The sequence below is a fragment of the Brassica oleracea genome, chromosome C6, assembly GCF_000695525.1.
Source record: "Brassica oleracea var. oleracea cultivar TO1000 chromosome C6, BOL, whole genome shotgun sequence".
In the NCBI taxonomy this organism is placed as follows: Eukaryota; Viridiplantae; Streptophyta; class Magnoliopsida; order Brassicales; family Brassicaceae; genus Brassica; species Brassica oleracea.
Window position 1 is genome coordinate 37,651,548 of NC_027753.1, and position 20,092 is coordinate 37,671,639.

Here is a 20,092-nt window from a genome sequence, read left to right on the forward strand (position 1 = left end):
TTTTTTTTTTTTTTTTTTTTTTTTGATCAAAGAGGAAACATAGATTTCTATGCATGGGAATGTCACTTCAACTATCATGTCGTCTGACACATAATATTACACGTTCGGTAGTCGTCATTTCACTAAACTCTATGTTAAGTCAAATCAAAACTTGCACCCAACTTAGAGTACTGTTCTAACTCGTAACTATTAGACGTTTTTTGGTTTTATCGATAATAATATTAGAAACGATGAAACGTGAAGGTAGTTTCCTAAATTGTAGTTCTTGATCGCCATTAACTTAGAGCTAGGTTAAAGCCTGCTATCGAAAATAAACAATTTGCTATGCTTTAAGGAGTGTTTTCAAGATATCTTCCTCGTGAATACGACACTTTTTATTAAGTCCTAAATAAAGGAAAAAAACGCAACTAAGGAGTAGTGAGTTCTTTAGCCAGCTGTGAAGTGTTGTTGTTCACTTAACAGCTGTTATGTAGCTAATCGCCAACCTGGTTATCTCTTTTACTTTCTTTTGTTCCCATCCCAATCTATTTATAATAGATTCTATGGACCTATATGTGGTTTGTGTTTATATTTTCGATTGGCTTTCTTTTCTTTAAAAAGAAGGTGAGGAAATAGGAAGCCAGAAATCAATTTTAACCTCGTCCTTGTATTTGTCATTATTCTCAATTTGTGTGAATAGTAATATTTCAAACATCCATTATATATTAATTGAGAAACATTACAACATTGTTTTGTAGCCACGTGTCAACTTGAAAATGAAATTCATAATTCTTAGGAAAATAGGTTAGTTCATCTTAATTTATATTATACTTTTTAAGCTAACTATCAAATTAATAAATAGTGTACAAAATAATATTCTCGCACTTTCCTTAAATAAAATCTACGGAATTACCTAATATGATTAACGTATATATGACAATTAATGATTATAAACAATAAATATTTGATAACCATTTTTGTATCTTAGCTATTTTTTGTTTAATCTTATATTATTAAAAGATACTAAACAATCACATTAATCATATACTAAAAAAAATATTATATGTTATATTTTGAATTTTAAAACGACTATAAATTACTAAAAACGTTAAATGTCTCACACTAAAATTTTATGATCAATGGTCTAATTTTTTTGTAATAACAATATAGAAATGATCATAAATCGTATGAATATGAGTCTCATTTAATAGACATTCATACTATATATTAATATAGTTTAAAATTAAACTATATAACATATAAAATACATGAATATGTTAATTTCTAAATTTGTATTAAAAAAAATTGAAACCTTAATATTTTAATTTTAAAATTTGTATTGAAAAATTCGCACGTTAGAAATTTTGTATTTATCATATGAATATGAATTCTCAATAATAAATATTTATATTAAAATATATTATATATTTATAACCATGTCATTGAAATTTAGTTATATACCATATAAAATAAATAAAATAATTGTTTTGATTTATTTACAAAAAAATATCGTAAATAGACAAGAGATATTGTTTTGATTTATGTTCTTACTCTAATTTAATTATATACATAATATGTAAATGAACACAAATAAATAATAATATATAAAAATATTTTATATATAACGTTTTTTCCGCGCAATTGCGCGGGTATTAACCTAGTATACATTTAAATTGATAGGTAACTGATATTTTATATGCAGAACCGACTAGAAATCGATCAAACATGTGTTTGGAGCCGCAAATACGCAGAGTCGAATATATGTAAAAGCTTATAAATATTTTCATAGTCTGTTAATTATTGGGTCAAAAAATGAATTGTATGCTTTGAAACCCTAAACACTCAGCGCCGATTCTTGTTATATGAGGTCAAATGTTACATTTGTTTAATACCACAGCACTAGAGCTGGGAATTTGGGTCATTACCCGCGGGTCCCGCCCAGTTTGATTTGCCGCGGGGCGGGTGCGGGTCGATCGATTTACAAATTTCAGCATGCGGGTGCGGGTGCGGGTTGAGTCGATTTTTAGCGGGGCGGGTGCGGGTCAACCAAATTTGAGTCGCGGGTACCCGCCGACCCGCAAAATAAAAAAAAGATTATTTTTTTCTAATTTTTTTTTAAAATAAATAAAAATAAAAATAAAAATATTTAAAAATATATAAATTAATGAAAATTATATAATTTAAATTATAAATGTATAATTTTTATTATAAAAATTAATTAATTGATAATAAAAATAATTATTTATTAAATTTAATATTATCTGCGGACCCCACGGGTTACCCGCAATCTTAGCGGGGCGGGTGCGGGTTTACAATTTTTCTTTCGCGGGTTATGCGGGTCGGAATTTTGAGTTTAAAAAATAGTCGATCCGCGGATTGGCGGGTCATGCGGGGCGGGTTGACCCGCGAACCCAGCCCTACACATAGAGATGTCAGCCCAACCCGTGACCCGCGGGTTCGGCCCATGTAAACCCACCACGGGGCGAGCTTGGACAAGTCGTTTGATGTCCAGGAATTTGCGGGTTTAGCGGGTCTAACCCAAGCGGGTTTGCGGGTGGCCGGGTCATAACCCGTCACGGGTTAGCGGGTTCGCGGGTTGTCCGCAAATTAACTAAAAACCTAAATGTCTGCAGCCTTTTTTTTAACCTAATAATTACGTAACACTAACCACGTTTCCCTGAAGTCTAAAAGCAAAAAACTGCCCGTGAGTTTTGACTGCAACGCGATCTCAAAGGCTGATTCAGAAGGGAGCTATGGATTCTGGGGGTTTCTCAAACTTGATGTCAATAGATTTTGAGACACATGGAGTTCTTGATGCTGCAAACGCTGAACAAGATCGTACCAAATATGATGGATCACAAACATCTCAGTCTCTTAGAAGAAGAAGTCAGCGACATCTGAACAAGATCGTACCAAATATGATGGATCACAAACATCTCAGTCTCGTAGAAGAAGAATCATTGAAGTTGAAGAAGAGTCAGATGATGATGCAATGGAAGATGATTATGAACCAGTAAGAGTGAGGGTTTCTGCCAATGCTAATGGTTATCTAAATAAGAGAAAGAAACAGCATGTTCAGGCTGAGGATGATAATGGCAAAGGGATGTCATCTAAGGCGCAGGAGAGAAAAAAACATGAAGGAAAGGGTCATCATGGTGGCAAAGGGAAGCCGCAAAAGAAGAAACAAAAGACTGCTGATTCTGAAGACGAGTCAGGTGATCATGATAAAGGAAAGTCACCGGCTCAGAAACAGAGGAGACAATACTCACCTGTGTGGCAAGATTTTGTAGTGGTTACAAAGAAAGATGGCTCTGAAAAAGCACAATGCAAGCACTGCAAAATTGAATATGCACATGACTCCCACAACAATGGGACTAATGTTATGAGACGACATCTACTGAAGTGTAATCTTAAGGCTACGACTGGTGATGTTCGTCATATGGTGCTCAATGCAGAAGCAAAACTGCAAGCAAGGAAGTATGATCACACTGTTTTTCGTCAGATGGTAGCAAAGTGTATCATTCTGCATGATTTACCATTTTCATACGTTGAATATGAGAGGGTCAGATCTGTTTGGACATACTTGAATGCAGATGTGAAGTTTATCAGTCGCAACACAGCTGCAAAAGATGTTTACAAGTTCTATCAGAGCGAGACAGATATTCTGAAAAAAGAATTGACTAATCTTCCTGGGAGGATTAGCTTTACTTCTGATCTGTGGACGGCAATCACACATGAAGGTTACATGTGTTTGACAGCACATTATGTAGACAGAGACTGGAAATTGAAGAACAAGATTCTTTCGTTTTGTGCTCTACCGCCTCCTCATACCGGTTTTCAGTTAGCTATGAAGATTCTTGATGAAATGGAAGAATGGGGTATTGATAAAAAAGTGTTTTCAGTCACACTTGACAATGCTACAAACAATGATTCTATGCAAGATATCTTGAAATCTCAGCTTGTGCTGCGAAATGATTTGGTATGTGGTGGAGAATTCTTTCATGTCAGATGTTCTGCGCATATCCTCAACCTTATTGTTCAAGATGGACTCAAAGTGATCGGCAATTCCTTGCATAAGATCAGAGAGAGTATCAAGTTTGTCAAAGCATCTGAATCTCGTGAGCTGCTCTTTGCTAAATGTGTTGAATCTGTACGTATTAAAGAGAATGCTGGGTTGCTTTTGGATGTTACCACACGATGGAATTCAACATATAAAATTATTGACATGGCCCTGAAGTATCAAGCAGCGTTTGGCCATCTCAAACTTATTGAGAGGAGTTACAAGTTTCACCCAAGCGAGGATGAGTGGAGAAGATTGAAGGAGATGTGTGATTTCTTGAAGCCCTTTGATGAGATTATTCGCCTCATGTCAGGATCGACATATCCTACTTCCAACTTGTATTTCATGCAAGTGTGGAGAATTCAAAACTGGCTGACACAGAATGAAACAAGTAGAGATGATGTTGTCCGAAGAATGGTTATACCGATGAAGGAGAAGTTTCAAAAATATTGGGAAGAAGTCAGCGACAGCTTTGCTATGGCTACAGTTTTAGATCCACGTCTGAAACTAAAACTTGCAGAGTTTTGTTTTGGTAAAGTTGACAAGAACTCTCTGGAAAGAAAGATGAAACATTTGCGTGAAAAACTGCAGACCTTGCTTAGCGCCTATGAGAACAAGGAAACATTGAATTCTCCTTCTGCAGAGACACATGAAGCTGCTCCAGACCAAGTTGCTGAGGATGAAGAAAGTGGAAATTTCAGCAATTATGATGTGAGTTTGCTTTTGATTCTGATTTTTTAACTCTCTCTTAAATAGTGATTTAAACAACACCTTCAGAACATATAATACTTGATTTTCAGGACTTCTTTTCATTCTGCAAAGCAAATGTTGTTGTTAGTGGAAAATCACCACTGGAGATATACCTCGAAGAACCACCTATAGACGGAAAGGTGTTTGCGAGTTTGGATATCTTGGACTATTGGAAAGAAAACTCGAAACGTTTTGGTGCATTGGCTTTAGTGGCGCGTGACCTTCTTAGCATACCTATCACAACCGTAGCTTCTGAATCGTCTTTCAGCATTGGGTCTCGAGTATTGAACAAATACAGAAGTCGGCTGCTACCAAAACATGTTCAAGCACTGATATGTAGTCGAAATTGGTTAAAGGGATTTGAAGCTTACGAAAATGGTAATATTTTTTATTATAACAGCTAATTATGTCTACTATAATGCTTCTTAGTCTTCATTATAGTTAGCTAACTCATTTTGGTTCAAATATGTAGAGGAAGATGAAGAATATGTTGATGATGAGACATTACCATCCTTTGAATCCATTATCGATGAAGAAGATGACGCTTGAGGAGAATCGTTTTATTAGTGTTTCAGTTTAGCTTGTTGGTTTTCATATTTCCATTTAGAATTTAAGTTTGTTCACTGGAATTTATTTGTTGTTGCTTTTGAACTACTACAGTTTGTTGCTTTCATGTTGTTTACGTTGATTTATTGGATTTATGTTTAGAGAACTAACATGTTTTTTAACCTGCAAATCAAATGTTATAAGGAGAATAAACAGGTGCACTTATTTCTTACGAGTTGACAAAACTTAGACTTTGTCTTCTAAAATAAGCATGTGCGTTAGGTGGACCCGTGAAAATATGTGTAGTTTTTTTCTGAGTTTGAATTTTTCCTACCTCACGTAGGAAACACAAAAGCACAATTATAAACTAACCAAGAAAGATACGAGCAAAGGTCAAAACAGAGGCCCTATTAGTATTAGTATTATTACATTGAGCAAAGGTCATAACACGTTTTCTTTTGTAGGTAACCCGCGGGTCGACCCGCAAAAAAAGTAAACTAAGCTGGACGGGCTTGGACAAGACATTTCTGGCCGCAACCCGCCACGGGCCAACCCGCACGGACTGATGAACTGACTGAACCGCTGCGGGTCCGTCCATATGGACGCGGGTCAACCCGTTTGACAACTCTACCTACACAGCACCTTAACTTCACTCCACATTAAATAATATATTGCGAAAAGAATCTCCCACTTTCTGATAAAATCTTAAATATGTTCCTGAGTTATCCGAACATATTCGGTATAATACATCAAGGAATTGGTGGAATATTAGGTGATATGATTACAGAGTTTCCAGCTGTAGCCGCCGCCAAAAGAGTCGAAGTCGAATTAAAAATAAGTTTGGATTAGCTCAAACTTGAGCATAAAAAGTTTAAAACAAGTGAAACAAACAAACAATAGCTGCATGCATCAATTATCATCACTCTTTAAAGTTAGATAGTAGCTAATTCGTACAGCAGAAAAAAATAATAAGTCTTCAATATCTATTTACGGTCATTTGCAATAACAGATGCATATCCAAATAACTAGTTCGTATTTACTTAACTCTAGTTTTAATTTGTATAATAAGTTGTTCAAATAAAACCTATGATGATAGTATTGAATAACGAATGCAATGATCATTTTCAGCATTTGAAAATACGTTTTATCTAAAATATTACCATTTAAATTTTCATATAGTAAAATATTAAAACAAAAATTATTCAAAATCCTTAACCTTTTTCTTTTACAGTCATCTAAGCAAGAAACATAAAAACAATTAAGGATGGCCTGCAAAAACGTAGAGGCAAACTCCAATACCATGATAAGAGCTAGATGCCACACAGTATCTTCTCCTCTCTCCTCTTCAACACAATTTACACAACACCTGATGGGAGACGAAGAACTAGCTGGCCACCCATTAAACTTGCCAAACACCAAAAACAATCATTATTAAAATACAGAAATTACTAGATATAATCAAATAATTACATCAAATAAACATTATTTACCTCTTGACATAGTAGTAACAGAAGTCAGCGAGAATAAAAGTTTGTATGACTTCAGAAAGAAGGACCATTATAGGCCAAAGCCCATATCCTAAAGCAGTCAGTAACCTCCCACGAGTGTCCAAAACCTGAAGGACCCAGTGCGCACAACTCAAAAACCTAGCTATCCCCAATGCAAATACGTAATGTGCTGTGAACGGCTCCACGATCTGAGACAAAAGACATGCGTTACTACCTTAGAACCATACTTACTCCAAAAACTTTTTACAAAGTACCTTAGTGTTTTGCATGACTCTAAGCTGAGGAAGAACTGAAACAGATTCAAGGTAAACGCAGAAGGCCCAAGAGACTTTGTTGATTATATGGTGATGTGTTGATGGGTGAAACAGGACTGAAAGAACAGCACACGGTATAACCTTCAACAATATTATAAAAAATGCAAATTGAGATCAACTAAACCGAGAATTCAAGAAAGAAACAGACAAGAGAAAAGAACTTACAACGTAGTGGATAGGAAAATTGTCTTTGTCTTCCATGTAAGTGGCTTTGAGCTTGAAACGGATCATGTAGATAACCCAAAGGGTAGTCACCAACGTAGCCGAATCAAGCAATGTGTGAATATCAAACTCCATCACAAAGCTACAATACAGTCTCACGGCCAGAAACAGAGCCGTTAACTCTTGTGTCTTGAGAGATAATCCTGTCCAAACAAAAGATTGTTATCAATCCTAATTTCAAAACCAAGAAAGTTCGAGAATTTTTTATTTACCAGCGCAAGTCTTCTCCTTGGTGAGTTTGTAGATGAGAACGGAGATTCCAAGGGCGTGGACAGCCACGGCGGCGACGAAGAAGTTGTCGTGGTCGTGAACAATCATTCTTAAGAGAATGAGAGCAGCCATGGCGGAAACAACACCAAGAAAGGCTTTGACTTTCGGTGGTTGCCGGCGAACCCATGTCGTCACGGCGTGGATTGGCTTCTTCGCCGCCTTCATCTCCTCCGATTTTACTACACCGAGAATCGAAACAGTAATAAAAGTCGAGACTTTTGGGTAACTTTGTACGAACCAAATCTTAACTCACTTAAGACGATTTTATTACAAAACAAAAAGAAGTCGAAAAGCTTTGACACTTTAAGACGGTGACACGTGTTGAAAGTTAGATTCGCGGTGAGCCAACGACTCCGCCTTGTCTCCTTGTAGTAAACTTACAATAAATTACAAATCCTTACAGCCCAACTAGGCATTGGACTGGCCCACTAGACTAAAGCCCAACAACCCTACTAGTCTCTATAACTATTTATTGGCCTGCGACTGTGACATAGCAAAACAGCTCGTCTGTGACAAAAAAAAAAAAAAGACAGGTTGTGGTTCGTTACTTTATTGTACGACTAATCACAAATAGTTAATTCAAGTAGCTGAAAAATTCAACGATTGAAAATTATAATTTCTACGACTAGTCATATGATGGATACAACAAGTAAACCAACAACATTCGGTTGCAAGTCGTAGTTTTTTGTTTGTTGCTAACTGGTTGATATCATTTAAAATGAAAAGAGTTTGATATAGCCCAGGGGATATAACTATGATCCTATACTTTGATTCCCTGGCAAAAAAAAGGCTACAAAAACAGGGAGTCAAAATAGAACAGCTAGAATGAAACTAGGTGAGAGGAAGTGATCACTGAATCCATTTGATGAAGAGGTTCCTGAAGTACGTCCTGTTGGATCTTGCGTGGATGATAATTAACTCGAATACTACCAGTTGTAGTTGCATGTCGTAACTACTAGTAAACGAACAAAGCCCATGGCCATGTTCACTACGATTTTGTGGGAACATGAAAGCTCTTGTGGCGATTTCATTTTCCTATGAAGTGAATGTCAGTGTCAGCGTATTTTGTGTGTGTCATGCTGATTTTGAGAGTGGACAGTTATGGTGGAGAGTGCAACTCTAGGAGGAGATAGCAACGCTAGCGTATCAGCAACTTCGTTTGCAATGCATTGCTACTCAGCCTCGGCTCGGCACGTGAACGTCATACTCTTGATCAGTGAACAATTGGCTCTTCACTCATTAAGCCAAGTCAATCCAAACTTAAAATATTGCAGATGGCGTAGTCGTCTGACCTTTTATTAGGTCTTCTTTAGGTATTATCTAATAAATTATTGTTCGGCCAGAAAAAAAATTAACTAATGATTATCCCTTCTATATTTGTATCACCTTAAAAATGATATTGTATGGTTGTATAAGACCATGTCTTTGCCTCAAATGGCTAACGCGTTATATATCCAAAACAAGCCTTCTCTACATCATCTTTGTACTAATTATTATCTATAAGGTATGTACTAAATCAATGGTCTACTTGCAAATTCCAACAGTTAATTAATTTACAAGTTGAATAATCATTTATTAAATAGTCTACTTGCAAATCCCTTGCTCAAGACTTATTTATTCCATGCGTCTCTCCGTTTGTAGCTACGAGATCATCATAGCTATGTCTTTTTCCGATAACATCGTGTCTCGTTCTCTTCCAATATGGCTTTTTATTTACCTCATATTCTTAGTATTACTCGGAAAATCTCAAAAGGAAGTTCTGCAAGTTAAAGTTGGAGTCGTTCTTGACACTAATTTGACATTAGCAGATTTGAGCTTGTGAGCTATCAACATGTCCCTGTCGGAATTTTATAACACTCATAATCGCTTCAAAACAAGGATTGTCCTCGACATCCGAAACTCCAAAGGAACTGTTGTTGGTGCTGCAGCTTCAGGTAAATATTGTGTTGTGAAACTACACCTATCACGATCACGTATGAAATATATTTACTATATATTATCCATTAGAAGTTATTTCAGTTTATTGTCCATACTATATACTATTTTCATTCTATTATATAAAATATGAAAAAAGTAAAACACACTACTTTTGTAAACAGAGATTAAAACTCTGGAATTTATAATATATAGTTCCGTATTCGTTAATATATGTATCCGGTTTTATTATTTTGAAAAATCGGCATATCTACGGATATTAAAATCTGCAAAGATAAAATACTAAAAAAGTATAATATTTATGAAAAATGGATAAATAATTTTGAAAACAGTACATACAACTTGGCAAAAAAAAACATGAAAAACAGCTAATAGCACAATGAAAATGATGGGAAAAAAAACAAAGCAAATATGATGATAAAATATACTAGGTGATCCGCAGGAATGTACAGACATAAATATAATTTATATTTATATATTCTACATTTTGTATTGCTATTACTGTATTACATAAATATAATGATTATCAATTAAATTTTATATGTAGTTTTATACTATTATAAATGACGTAATATAATAATATGTGTGTTTTAAGTGTTATGGATATCGGTAGTTAAACTCCTTTAAATCAAGATATTCAGATTTCTAATTTTAAATCAAGATATTCAGACTTTAAACCTCAATGCAATGTTTAATAAAGGCTTTAATGCAATGTTAACCTTAAATTTGCAGCTTTATACTTGATAAATAAGAGGAAAGTGGTGGCCATTATTGGACCAGGGAGTTCAATGCAAGCTCCATTTTTAATCAACCTCGGAAACCAATCTCAAGTTCCAATTGTGTCATTTTCTGCAACAAGTCCTCTTCTTGACTCCCTCCGGAGTCCATATTTCATCAGGGCCACACATGACGATTCAGCTCAAGTTCACGCCATTAGCGCCATCATAGAATCATTTAGATGGAGAGAAGTTGTGCCTATTTATGTAGACAATGAGTTTGGAGAAGGCATTCTTCCTTACCTAGTCGATGCTTTTCAGGAAATTAACGTTCGTATCCGATACCGAAGCGCTATATCGTTTTATTCATCTGATGATCAAATCAAGAAAGAGCTTTACAGACTAATGACCATGCCCACTAGGGTTTTTATCGTGCACATGTTGCCTGATCTCGGGAAGAGGATTTTCTCGATAGCGCAGGAGATTGGTATGATAAATAAGGGTTATGCATGGATTGTTACAAATGGGATAATTGACCAGATGAGTTTACCGGGAGGACCAAGCCTGGAGGATATGCATGGTGTCGTGGGTGTCAAGACATATTTCTCTAGGTCAAAAGAGCTAGCCAATCTTGAAGCTCGTTGGCGGAAAAGATTTGGAGGAGAACAGCTAACCCATTTTGGATATTGGGCTTATGATACTGCCACAGCACTTGCAATGTCGGTTGAGCAAATAAGTAACGTAAACATGAGTTTCAATACGACCACAAACACTTCGAGAGGTGATAATGGGACTGATCTTGATGATCTTGGTGTCGCTCTATCTGGTCCTAAACTTCTTCAAGCGTTATCAACGGTCAGTTTCAAAGGCGTCGCCGGGAGATTTCTGCTAAAAAACAGAAAGCTAGAACCAACGACGTTCAAGATAATCAACATAGAGGAAAGTGGGCAACGAACAGTTGGATTCTGGAAGTCAAAAGTTGGACTAGTGAAGAGATTAGGAGTGGATCAAATAGGCACTAACATCTCACACAGCTCGCGTCGACTTAGACCAATAGTATGGCCTGGGGACACTACTCTCGTGCCTAAAGGTTGGGAGATTCCAACGAATGGAAAGAAGCTGCGTATAGCAGTTCCAAAAAAGGATGGTTTCACCAATTTTGTGGAGGTAACAAAGGATGCAAACACTAGTGCCCTAACCGTTACTGGGTTTTGCATAGATGTTTTCGACGCTGTAATGAGACAACTGCCATATGCTGTCCCTTACGAGTACGTCCCCTTTGAAACTCCGGATGGAAGAGCAGATGGAAATTACAACAACATGGTTTATAAAGTGTTTCTTGGGGTAAGTTACATTGATCCCTAGACCGTTCATGAACTTTTTTTATTTTTAACTTCAATAAAAAGGCTTTTTGAAGGCTATAACTGATAACTAGTCAAATGTAACCAAGCGCTCGTAGCTTGGTGGTAAAGGAGGTACAGCTGTACTGCCCGCCACCCGGGTTCGAACCTTGACCACAACGGATTTAACATCCCTTCCGTTGGGGCGCTGGACCCCTTTCGGGGATAGTTGGGAATGTGGCTGCCCAGTTGTCCAAAAAAAAAAAAAAAAAAAAAAAAACTAGTCAAATGAATAGATAGGATTTAAATTAGGTATTAATGGAATAAAATGAATTCCAGAATTTTTTGACAACTAGTAAACATTATGAGGAACGTAAATGAATTAAGTATTCCATAAAAATGCAGTTGCACCAGAATTTTAAAACTGAGCTAAACTTCTTATTTTATGTTAACAGGAATTTGATGGAGCTGTAGGAGATACCACAATCTTGGCTAATCGGTCTAACTATGTTGATTTCGCATTGCCATTCTCAGAAACGGGTGTTGTATTTGTGGTTCCTGTCAAGGATGAGAGAGAGAAAGGAGAATGGGTCTTCTTAAAGCCTTTAACAAAAAAGCTCTGGTGTATGACTGCTGCTTTGTTTATCTACATTGGACTCATGGTTTGGACTTTTGAGTCCATAGCAGATAAAACTTTCAGGACACAGAGGATCATTGAAAAAATATCTAATGTGTTCTACTTCTCATTTTCAACCCTATTTTTCGCACACAGTAAGTTTATTTTGTCACCACAACTTCAGTTCTAATCACACAAATCTATAATAATGACCACATTTGCAATATATTTACTTTTAGGGAAGCCATCAACGAGCATTTACACAAGGGCTTTAATTGTGATTTGGTGCTTTGTGGTGCTAATATTGACTCAGAGCTACACAGCCACACTCACATCGATGCTCACGGTTCAAGAGCTTCGACCAACCGTGAGACACATGGATGAACTGAGGAAGAGCGGAGCGAATATCGGATATCAAAAGGGTTCGTTTACATTGGAAAAGCTAAAACAAGAACGCTTCGACGAATCTAAGTTAAAAATTTATAATTCTCCTGAAGAAATGCGTGAATTGTTTCTCAAAACGAGCAGCAACGGTGGTATTGATGCTGCGTTCGATGAAGTCCCTTACGTAAACCTTTTCATGACAAAATATTGCAAAGAGTATACCATTATCGAGCCTAGATATAAGGCCGATGGCTTTGGCTTTGTAAGTAAAGAAAGCATTAGCTTGTTCTTAGTAATTAGGGTTTTGGAAATGTTATTAACTCTTCATGTTTTCTTTTTTTGGGGTGGGGAAGGCTTTTCCGTTGGGATCTCCGTTGGTGCCAGATATTTCAAGACAGATCTTGAACTTAACAGAGGGAGAGAACATGAGAGCTATTGAGAACAAGTGGTTCCCAGGAGAAAAATATTGTCTAGACCGGAACACAACTGATACTCCAATCCAGCTTGATCACCACAGCTTTCAAGCTCTATTTATGATCGTCTTTGGTACCTCTTTGGTTCTACTCTTGATCATGCTGTCTTGTAGAAGATACCGAGAGGGACGAGGAGACATGAACGGTGATCCACCTAATAATCCAGAAGATGACCATCTGCTTCTACTCTTGCTCATGTTGGCTTCTAGAATATAACAACAGAGACGAGGCAACATAATCGTAGCTAAACCCAATCCTCCTGGCAATGGGCCTGACGGCCAAGACAACGCACGACCTAATCAAAACCGTGATGTTAATGAAGGTGGACAGGGAGCCAATGAAACTGGTGGAGCTGCTGAACCAGCTGATACTGAGCATCGTATTGTGGAAGTTCATGAAGGAGTTAATTTTGGAGATGGAGATCATGAAGCAAATCGTATTGGGAAAGTCAATTTGGAATTACAAAGGCAACAGTCACAAGTTCGCCGTCGCTGCAACAAACTCTTCTCAGAGAAAAATATGCCCTTAGGAATGGCTGCTCCGCCTCCGAGGATGCATTTGGCATAGTTCAAAGAGGTCTTCAATCAAGGTTTCGGTTTGACTTCAGTTTGAGTTTTTCGGTTTTATAAAAATTGTATTGATCCTGTAACATTGGTTGAAGTTTTTCAATAAATGTATTATCAACTTTTGAATCTTGATACCTGCTCCCTTTTTTTGGAAACTGAATTGTATTATTAAACCTTCTAGACAAAGAGTTCTAAAATAATCTTGACTAGGATAAGACTTGCACAAGCAATTTATATGAAAATTATTTAATAAATATCGTATGGAAAAAAATTTATATTATTGACCGAATTAATATATTTGGCTCTTAAACAATTTTTTAAAACTTTTTTTTGTTAATTACATAATTTGTTTACAAATGAACTAATCTCATTTCTAAAAATATTTTAGGTAAAAAAACTATTTATCGCATAAAAACCTAACGTTTAGGTCGAATAATCTCATGCCTACTATTTGGTTACAATAAAACTATGTCAGCTCGGTTTTATATCATGATTTAGCAATTTAAAAGTTATTTATAATTATGAGAAGTTTACGTTCACGTGCCAATCCTATCTATCTTCGATATTTTTTTCTTTTTCGTGTCATTTTGGTTATTGCTTGATATAAATATTGATTTTTGAGTTTATTCTCTTTTTTTTCTTTTATTTTGGCCTGAGATTTAGAAAATGTTTAAGATTCAAAATTATTAAAGAGATACAAATTTAGGTTAAGATCTGCGCCTTGTGCAGAATAAAATACTTATTTTATAATATATATATATATATATATATATATATTAACATAAAAACCTATTAAAATAAAATTATTTATTTATATGATTTTATTATCATTGTATCTTATTATAGAAAAAAATTTAAACATTGATCACAAAATTTTATGGGAGACTTTTAACAGTTTTAATAATTTATACTCGTTTTGAAAAATTCAAAATACAACATATACAAAAAAATCTACATTTTTAATATATGATTAATGTAATTGTGTAATTTATTTTAATAGTAAAAAATTAAACAAAAATGATAGAAAGCATACAGATTATTAGCAAATCTTCATTATTTAAAATCATTAATTATTATATATATCTTAATCACATTTAGTAATTTCGTATGTTTTATTTAAGAAAATAATATATAATAAATAGCCACCTTGATTTAGCTAATATCATATGATATTATATAGTTTGTATTAAATGTTTCTAGTGAGATATAAAAATCGAATTGGGCCAACATGTTTTTCAATTTCAATGTAAGAATGACACGTATGAATAATTAACTACCTAATTGATTGACACATAAGCAATGAGTATTTTTTTAATTATTACCAAATTGAAGTTACATCTTTTCAAATGTTTTTCGATTTATATACAGGGGATAAGTACCTACTCTATAATTAATGGACTGAAGTTGTAAGATAATTATTTCTACGAGATATGCATACACTATCTTGCTTTTGTAGTATACATTGCATTGAAACTAATCGGAGTTTTGGTAATGTTTTGCCCGGAAGAAAAGACAGCATTTTGAGAATAATTTCTGGAGACAGAAAAAGAGAAAAAAATCTTACCAATTAAAGTGGAGAAAACATGTATATATGGATGTATATGCATGTTTGCCAATGATTCACGTTAGGAAAGTAGGAATGAGAAAGTCAAGTATTCCAATTTTATTCTAAAATTTAGATTTGTTAGTATCTTTAAACCTAGGGACTATTATAGAACAATATCTTAACATAAGCTAATGTGCAAGTAATATTATATTAGATTTTTTTTTTTGTGATCTATAATTTTGATGTTTATTATTGTAGAAGTTGTTCAATATCAATATGATAATATATAATAAATTTGTAAAATACAATCTATTTTTATTATGAATATCATAAATAATCTAAGATATTATTTGGTTTTAGAATCTAGTTTATGACTATTTTGATATGAATGTAGTACACATATATGAGTATGTTTTTTGTGTGTTTAGGGTTTCTGGTTGCATGTAACCTGTTTCTGTTTAGTAGCGTAATTGGTTTTGTGGCAATTTGGTTCTGGATCAGCTCTAAACCGGATCTACCAAGGGTTTTTAAATGGGCTATACTTTCCTTCTCAACCTTTAGCTTTTCAAATTCTTGTTTCTACATTGTAATACCCAAAAGCCTATTTTCAGCACAAAGGCCTCTAGAAAACAAGGAGAAGAAGAAAAGACATAACGACACGTGTCATAAACCTAGACCATCAAACGCTGTGATAAAAACGAAACAAAAAGCTTCCGAAAGATTTATCTTCTTCATTACCCACAATCGTCTCAACTCTCAAGCGACCCCAAAAGAACATTACTCGAATGCTACTGAAGAAGAAGACAACAGCAACGATGGAAGATCACGGTTCGCTCCTTTACCGTGACATGGTAGGTAAACAAGGTTTCTTCGATGAAATCGACTATGAAGTTTCTTCGATCTTGTTGGAACTCTCGCACCCCGTCGTGTTCTCTTCCGACCCTCCTCTTTTTCATAAATGGGGCCGCACTAAAAAGAGGTCTTCTACCGTCTTCCTTCGTCCGCCGAAGATTTCGCCGTCGTGTGCGGAGGTCGCCGAGAGGGGAAGTACCTCGAGTTCGTCGTGTTTAACCGGCGATGCAAAGAAGACATATCCTCAAAGCGTAATTCTAATTATTTTTCTCTTATATTTTCTAAATTCTTTATTATTATTATTATTTTCATTTATTGTTTATTTAAACGCCAGATGATGAAAGGTTCTATGACAAGTCATAGCTCGAAGCTGAAGATTACTTCTCCGCCAAAAGCATCATCGTGTTCGGTTCTCGAGGTTGTGTTTATTTTTCCATTTTGTTTTTGTTTTTCCTAAACATAGAAAATATCATTTCCATTTCTGAAAAAAAAAAAAAAATCATTTCCATTTCTGAAAGATTCTGTGAATATACAGACCGAGACGGGTTTAATTAGGGCGGCGCAAGTTGGGTCGCTACTAGCCCAGCCCATTGGAGAAAACCTGCCTGATCTACAACCGTTGACATACGTTGGTGATCCTACGGACAACAAGAGAGATAACTCGGAGCCACGTGGCTTTGATCTGAACCTTCCAGCAGAAGAAGAAGGTAACCTTATAGCCACCACAACGATTGTTGATTTTGAGAGTGCAGGGACTAAAGCTCGAGCAGCTGCTCAAGCAAGACAAAAGAGATTAGGGCTAATTAGATCTAAGAAGCGTTTTTAGTAGATTCTTCTTATCTTCATACCAATTCAAGTAGGAATGGGAGGAATTAAAAAAAAAATCTTTCTGGAAAGATTTTGTTGCTAATATATAAATATAATACGAATAATGTAAACCAAATTTGAAAAGTTTTCATTTTTGAATATGAAATAAAAGCTTAAAAGAAGATAAATTATTATTACAAGACAAGGCATTGAGAAGGAAAGAACAAACCAGATTGCAAATACAATAACAAGTAAAAACCCATAAGAAAATAAACTCAAAAGATTTTTTAACACATTCAACTTGATAATGTATATTATATAGAGAAAATCAAGATTCGTAAACTTCTTCTTCTTCATCCTCGTACTCGCCCTCTTCCTCAGCAGTAGCATCTTGGTATTGCTGGTACTCAGCCACCAGATCATTCATGTTACTCTCAGCTTCAGTGAACTCCATCTCATCCATACCTTCTCCAGTGTACCAATGCAGAAAAGCCTTACGCCTAAACATAGCCGTGAACTGTTCGCTCACTCTCCTAAACATCTCCTGGATCGAAGTCGAGTTTCCGACAAAGGTAGACGCCATTTTGATACCGGTCGGCGGGATGTCGCAGACGCTGGACTTGACGTTGTTTGGGATCCACTCAACGAAGTAGGATGAGTTCTTGTTCTGGACGTTCAAGATCTGCTCGTCGACTTCCTTTGTGCTCATCTTTCCTCTGAACATGGCTGAGGCTGTTAGGTAACGTCCGTGGCGAGGATCAGCCGCGCACATCATGTTCTTGGCGTCCCACATTTGTTGGGTGAGCTCGGGGACTGTGAGGGAGATGTACTGCTGGGAGCCGCGGGAGGTGAGGGGAGCGAAACCGACCATGAAGAAGTGGAGACGAGGGAATGGGATAAGGTTCACGGCGAGTTTTCTTAGGTCGGAGTTGAGTTGTCCGGGGAACCTTAGAGAGCAAGTCACACCACTCATAGTGGCCGAGATCAAATGGTTCAAGTCTCCAACTGCAAACGATAATATATGAAAATATTACTCTTCTAATCCTAAAAGATAGATTTTTCATTTATTTTTGTTTTACAAAGAAAGATTTCTAGATTTTTAAATTACTTGTATTAATAAATTATATGCTTTGAAAAACATTATTTTGAAAATATTTGAATTTATTAAATATCATTGATTGCAATTATTAGAAAATGTATAGTAAACGTATATAATAAATTAAAGTATAAGGTTTATTGTATTATTAATTTGCATGACTTACAGCTAGGAGTGCTGAGTTTGAGAGTACGGAAACAGATGTCGTAGAGGGCTTCGTTGTCGAGGACCATGCATTCATCAGCGTTCTCAACGAGCTGGTGGACAGAGAGAGTGGCGTTATAAGGCTCAACGACAGTGTCTGAGACCTTTGGAGATGGGAAAACAGAGAATGTGAGCATCATCCTGTCTGGATATTCCTCACGGATCTTTGATATCAATAGAGTTCCCATTCCAGAACCTGTGCCTCCTCCAAGAGAATGGCATACTTGAAACCCTGTAATTACCAAACCAAGAAAAATCAGACACGAAATATGAAATATCATCAAGATAGCAGGTGTGAACCAACGTTATGCACAACTCCTAATGTGATATATAATTCGAGGATAGTGACTTGTTTAAAGATTTGATCAAATGAACTTCAATATTACAGTACTGTGTAGTAAATACGAATAATAAAGTAGTAGTTCACAGGTGACCAGATCCAAAAAATAATGAGGTGTTTTCACAATGATAAAACAAGAATCATGCTACTAATTCGCCAACCCTGACCCACTTGCTCTGTTCAATTATCTCATAAAATGATATGTTCCACCTCGATAGTATCAACAACACAGTAGTAATGAGTGATTAATTAAAATACTCCATGTGGGTAAGGTTCACGTGATTTACTACAAATCAGGCACAAACATTAGGGGGACACAATACACACTAAAGCCAAATTAAAACATCGTCTTTTAGACTAAAAGGAAGTTAACTTTTTCTCAAATATAAAGACAATCTAACGACTGCGCTTATATATGTCTGTATAATAATATGTTCAGCGATTATGTAATGACATGTAATATTCAATTTGATATTTGAAAAGTTTAGCCGACAAAAAAAATTGGGGGACAAATCAATAAGTGCAAACAGCTCCAGTCTTAATGGTGATTTAGCTTAATTCAATTAGTCCGTTTGAAAAAAATGAATTATTGAAGAAAAAGCATGGTTACACTGACAGTAAAAACATGCGGAAAATAAGGTTCATGGTTCTTAATCCATGCACTTAAAACCTGCGATTTAATTCTTCCTCAAACCTTTTCTACAGAGAAACGGTGATCAAATGTCTACTACCAAACAAATATTACAGATCAAAGAAAAATGAAATGGTGATAGATGATGATCAATGATGATTCTAGTATTTTTGTCCTCAAATTAATCATAACCGTTAGTCAAAAAAATTTAATCATAAAACTACTTAAATAAATGATATGCATATTATACCTTGAAGGCAGTCACAGTTCTCAGCTTCCTTACGAACAACATCAAGAACAGCATCAATAAGCTCAGCACCTTCCGTGTAATGACCTTTCGCCCAGTTATTACCAGCCCCGGACTGACCAAACACGAAGTTGTCGGGACGGAATATCTGACCATACGGTCCGGATCTAATGCTGTCCATGGTACCAGGCTCGAGATCCATAAGAACCGCGCGAGGAACGTACCTCCCGCCAGAAGCCTCGTTGTAATACACATTGATACGCTCGAGCTGGAGATCGGCGGAGTCGCCGTTGTAACGTCCGGTGGGATCAACGCCGTGCTCGTCGCAGATGACTTCCCAGAACTTGGAACCGATTTGGTTCCCGCATTGCCCGCCTTGGACGTGGAGGATCTCTCTCATGGCGTGATTGGAGGAAGATTCTGGTGGAGAGAGAGGTGTGAGAGGTGAGAGAGATGGAGGAAGGAGAGAGAGATGGTGGAGGAGAATAAGAAGGAAGCGCGGGAGAGAGGGACAAATTGACAGCGTGGGGGATGATGGATCTTGCCAGCTATAACCGTTACTCTCTCTCTTTTGATATTTTTTTTATATTACATAATTATTTTTACCGTTTGACAAAAAAAACATAATTATTTTTACCAATTTCAACACAAACTAATTAGATGTTTTTATTAAGTTATTTTTTTTCTAAT

At 36.0% G+C, this 20,092-nt stretch overlaps 4 protein-coding genes across 4 annotated transcripts; 2 read left to right on the forward strand and 2 right to left on the reverse strand.

Annotated features, from left to right (window-relative positions):
- Positions 1-6,521: 6,521 nt before the first annotated feature.
- On the reverse strand, positions 6,522-7,925 carry LOC106298541 (putative ER lumen protein-retaining receptor C28H8.4). The gene is made up of 5 exons (XM_013734680.1): positions 7,592-7,925; positions 7,323-7,522; positions 7,098-7,238; positions 6,826-7,031; positions 6,522-6,739 (listed from the first exon to the last, which is right to left on the reverse strand). Exons 1-5 carry the CDS (start codon positions 7,812-7,814, stop codon positions 6,691-6,693), a joined length of 819 nt encoding a protein of 272 aa, XP_013590134.1. The 5' UTR covers positions 7,815-7,925; the 3' UTR covers positions 6,522-6,690.
- Positions 7,926-9,309: 1,384 nt separating this feature from the next.
- Positions 9,310-13,548, forward strand: LOC106299632 (glutamate receptor 2.6-like). Its single transcript, XM_013735691.1, is given in 5 exon segments — positions 9,310-9,583; positions 10,317-11,644; positions 12,096-12,411; positions 12,496-12,902; positions 12,994-13,548. Coding segments are annotated over 5 exon segments (2,661 nt in total). The 3' UTR covers positions 13,330-13,548.
- Positions 13,549-15,965: 2,417 nt separating this feature from the next.
- On the forward strand, positions 15,966-17,011 carry LOC106300452. Its single transcript, XM_013736594.1, has 3 exons — positions 15,966-16,328; positions 16,412-16,495; positions 16,613-17,011. The coding sequence occupies exons 1-3, from the start codon at positions 16,011-16,013 to the stop codon at positions 16,901-16,903; spliced, it is 693 nt and encodes a 230-aa protein (XP_013592048.1). The 5' UTR covers positions 15,966-16,010; the 3' UTR covers positions 16,904-17,011.
- Positions 17,012-17,057: 46 nt separating this feature from the next.
- Positions 17,058-19,867, reverse strand: LOC106300450 (tubulin beta-1 chain). The gene is made up of 3 exons (XM_013736593.1): positions 19,406-19,867; positions 18,147-18,416; positions 17,058-17,889 (listed from the first exon to the last, which is right to left on the reverse strand). The coding sequence occupies exons 1-3, from the start codon at positions 19,800-19,802 to the stop codon at positions 17,213-17,215; spliced, it is 1,344 nt and encodes a 447-aa protein (XP_013592047.1). The 5' UTR covers positions 19,803-19,867; the 3' UTR covers positions 17,058-17,212.
- Between the last annotated feature and the right edge of the window lie 225 nt (positions 19,868-20,092).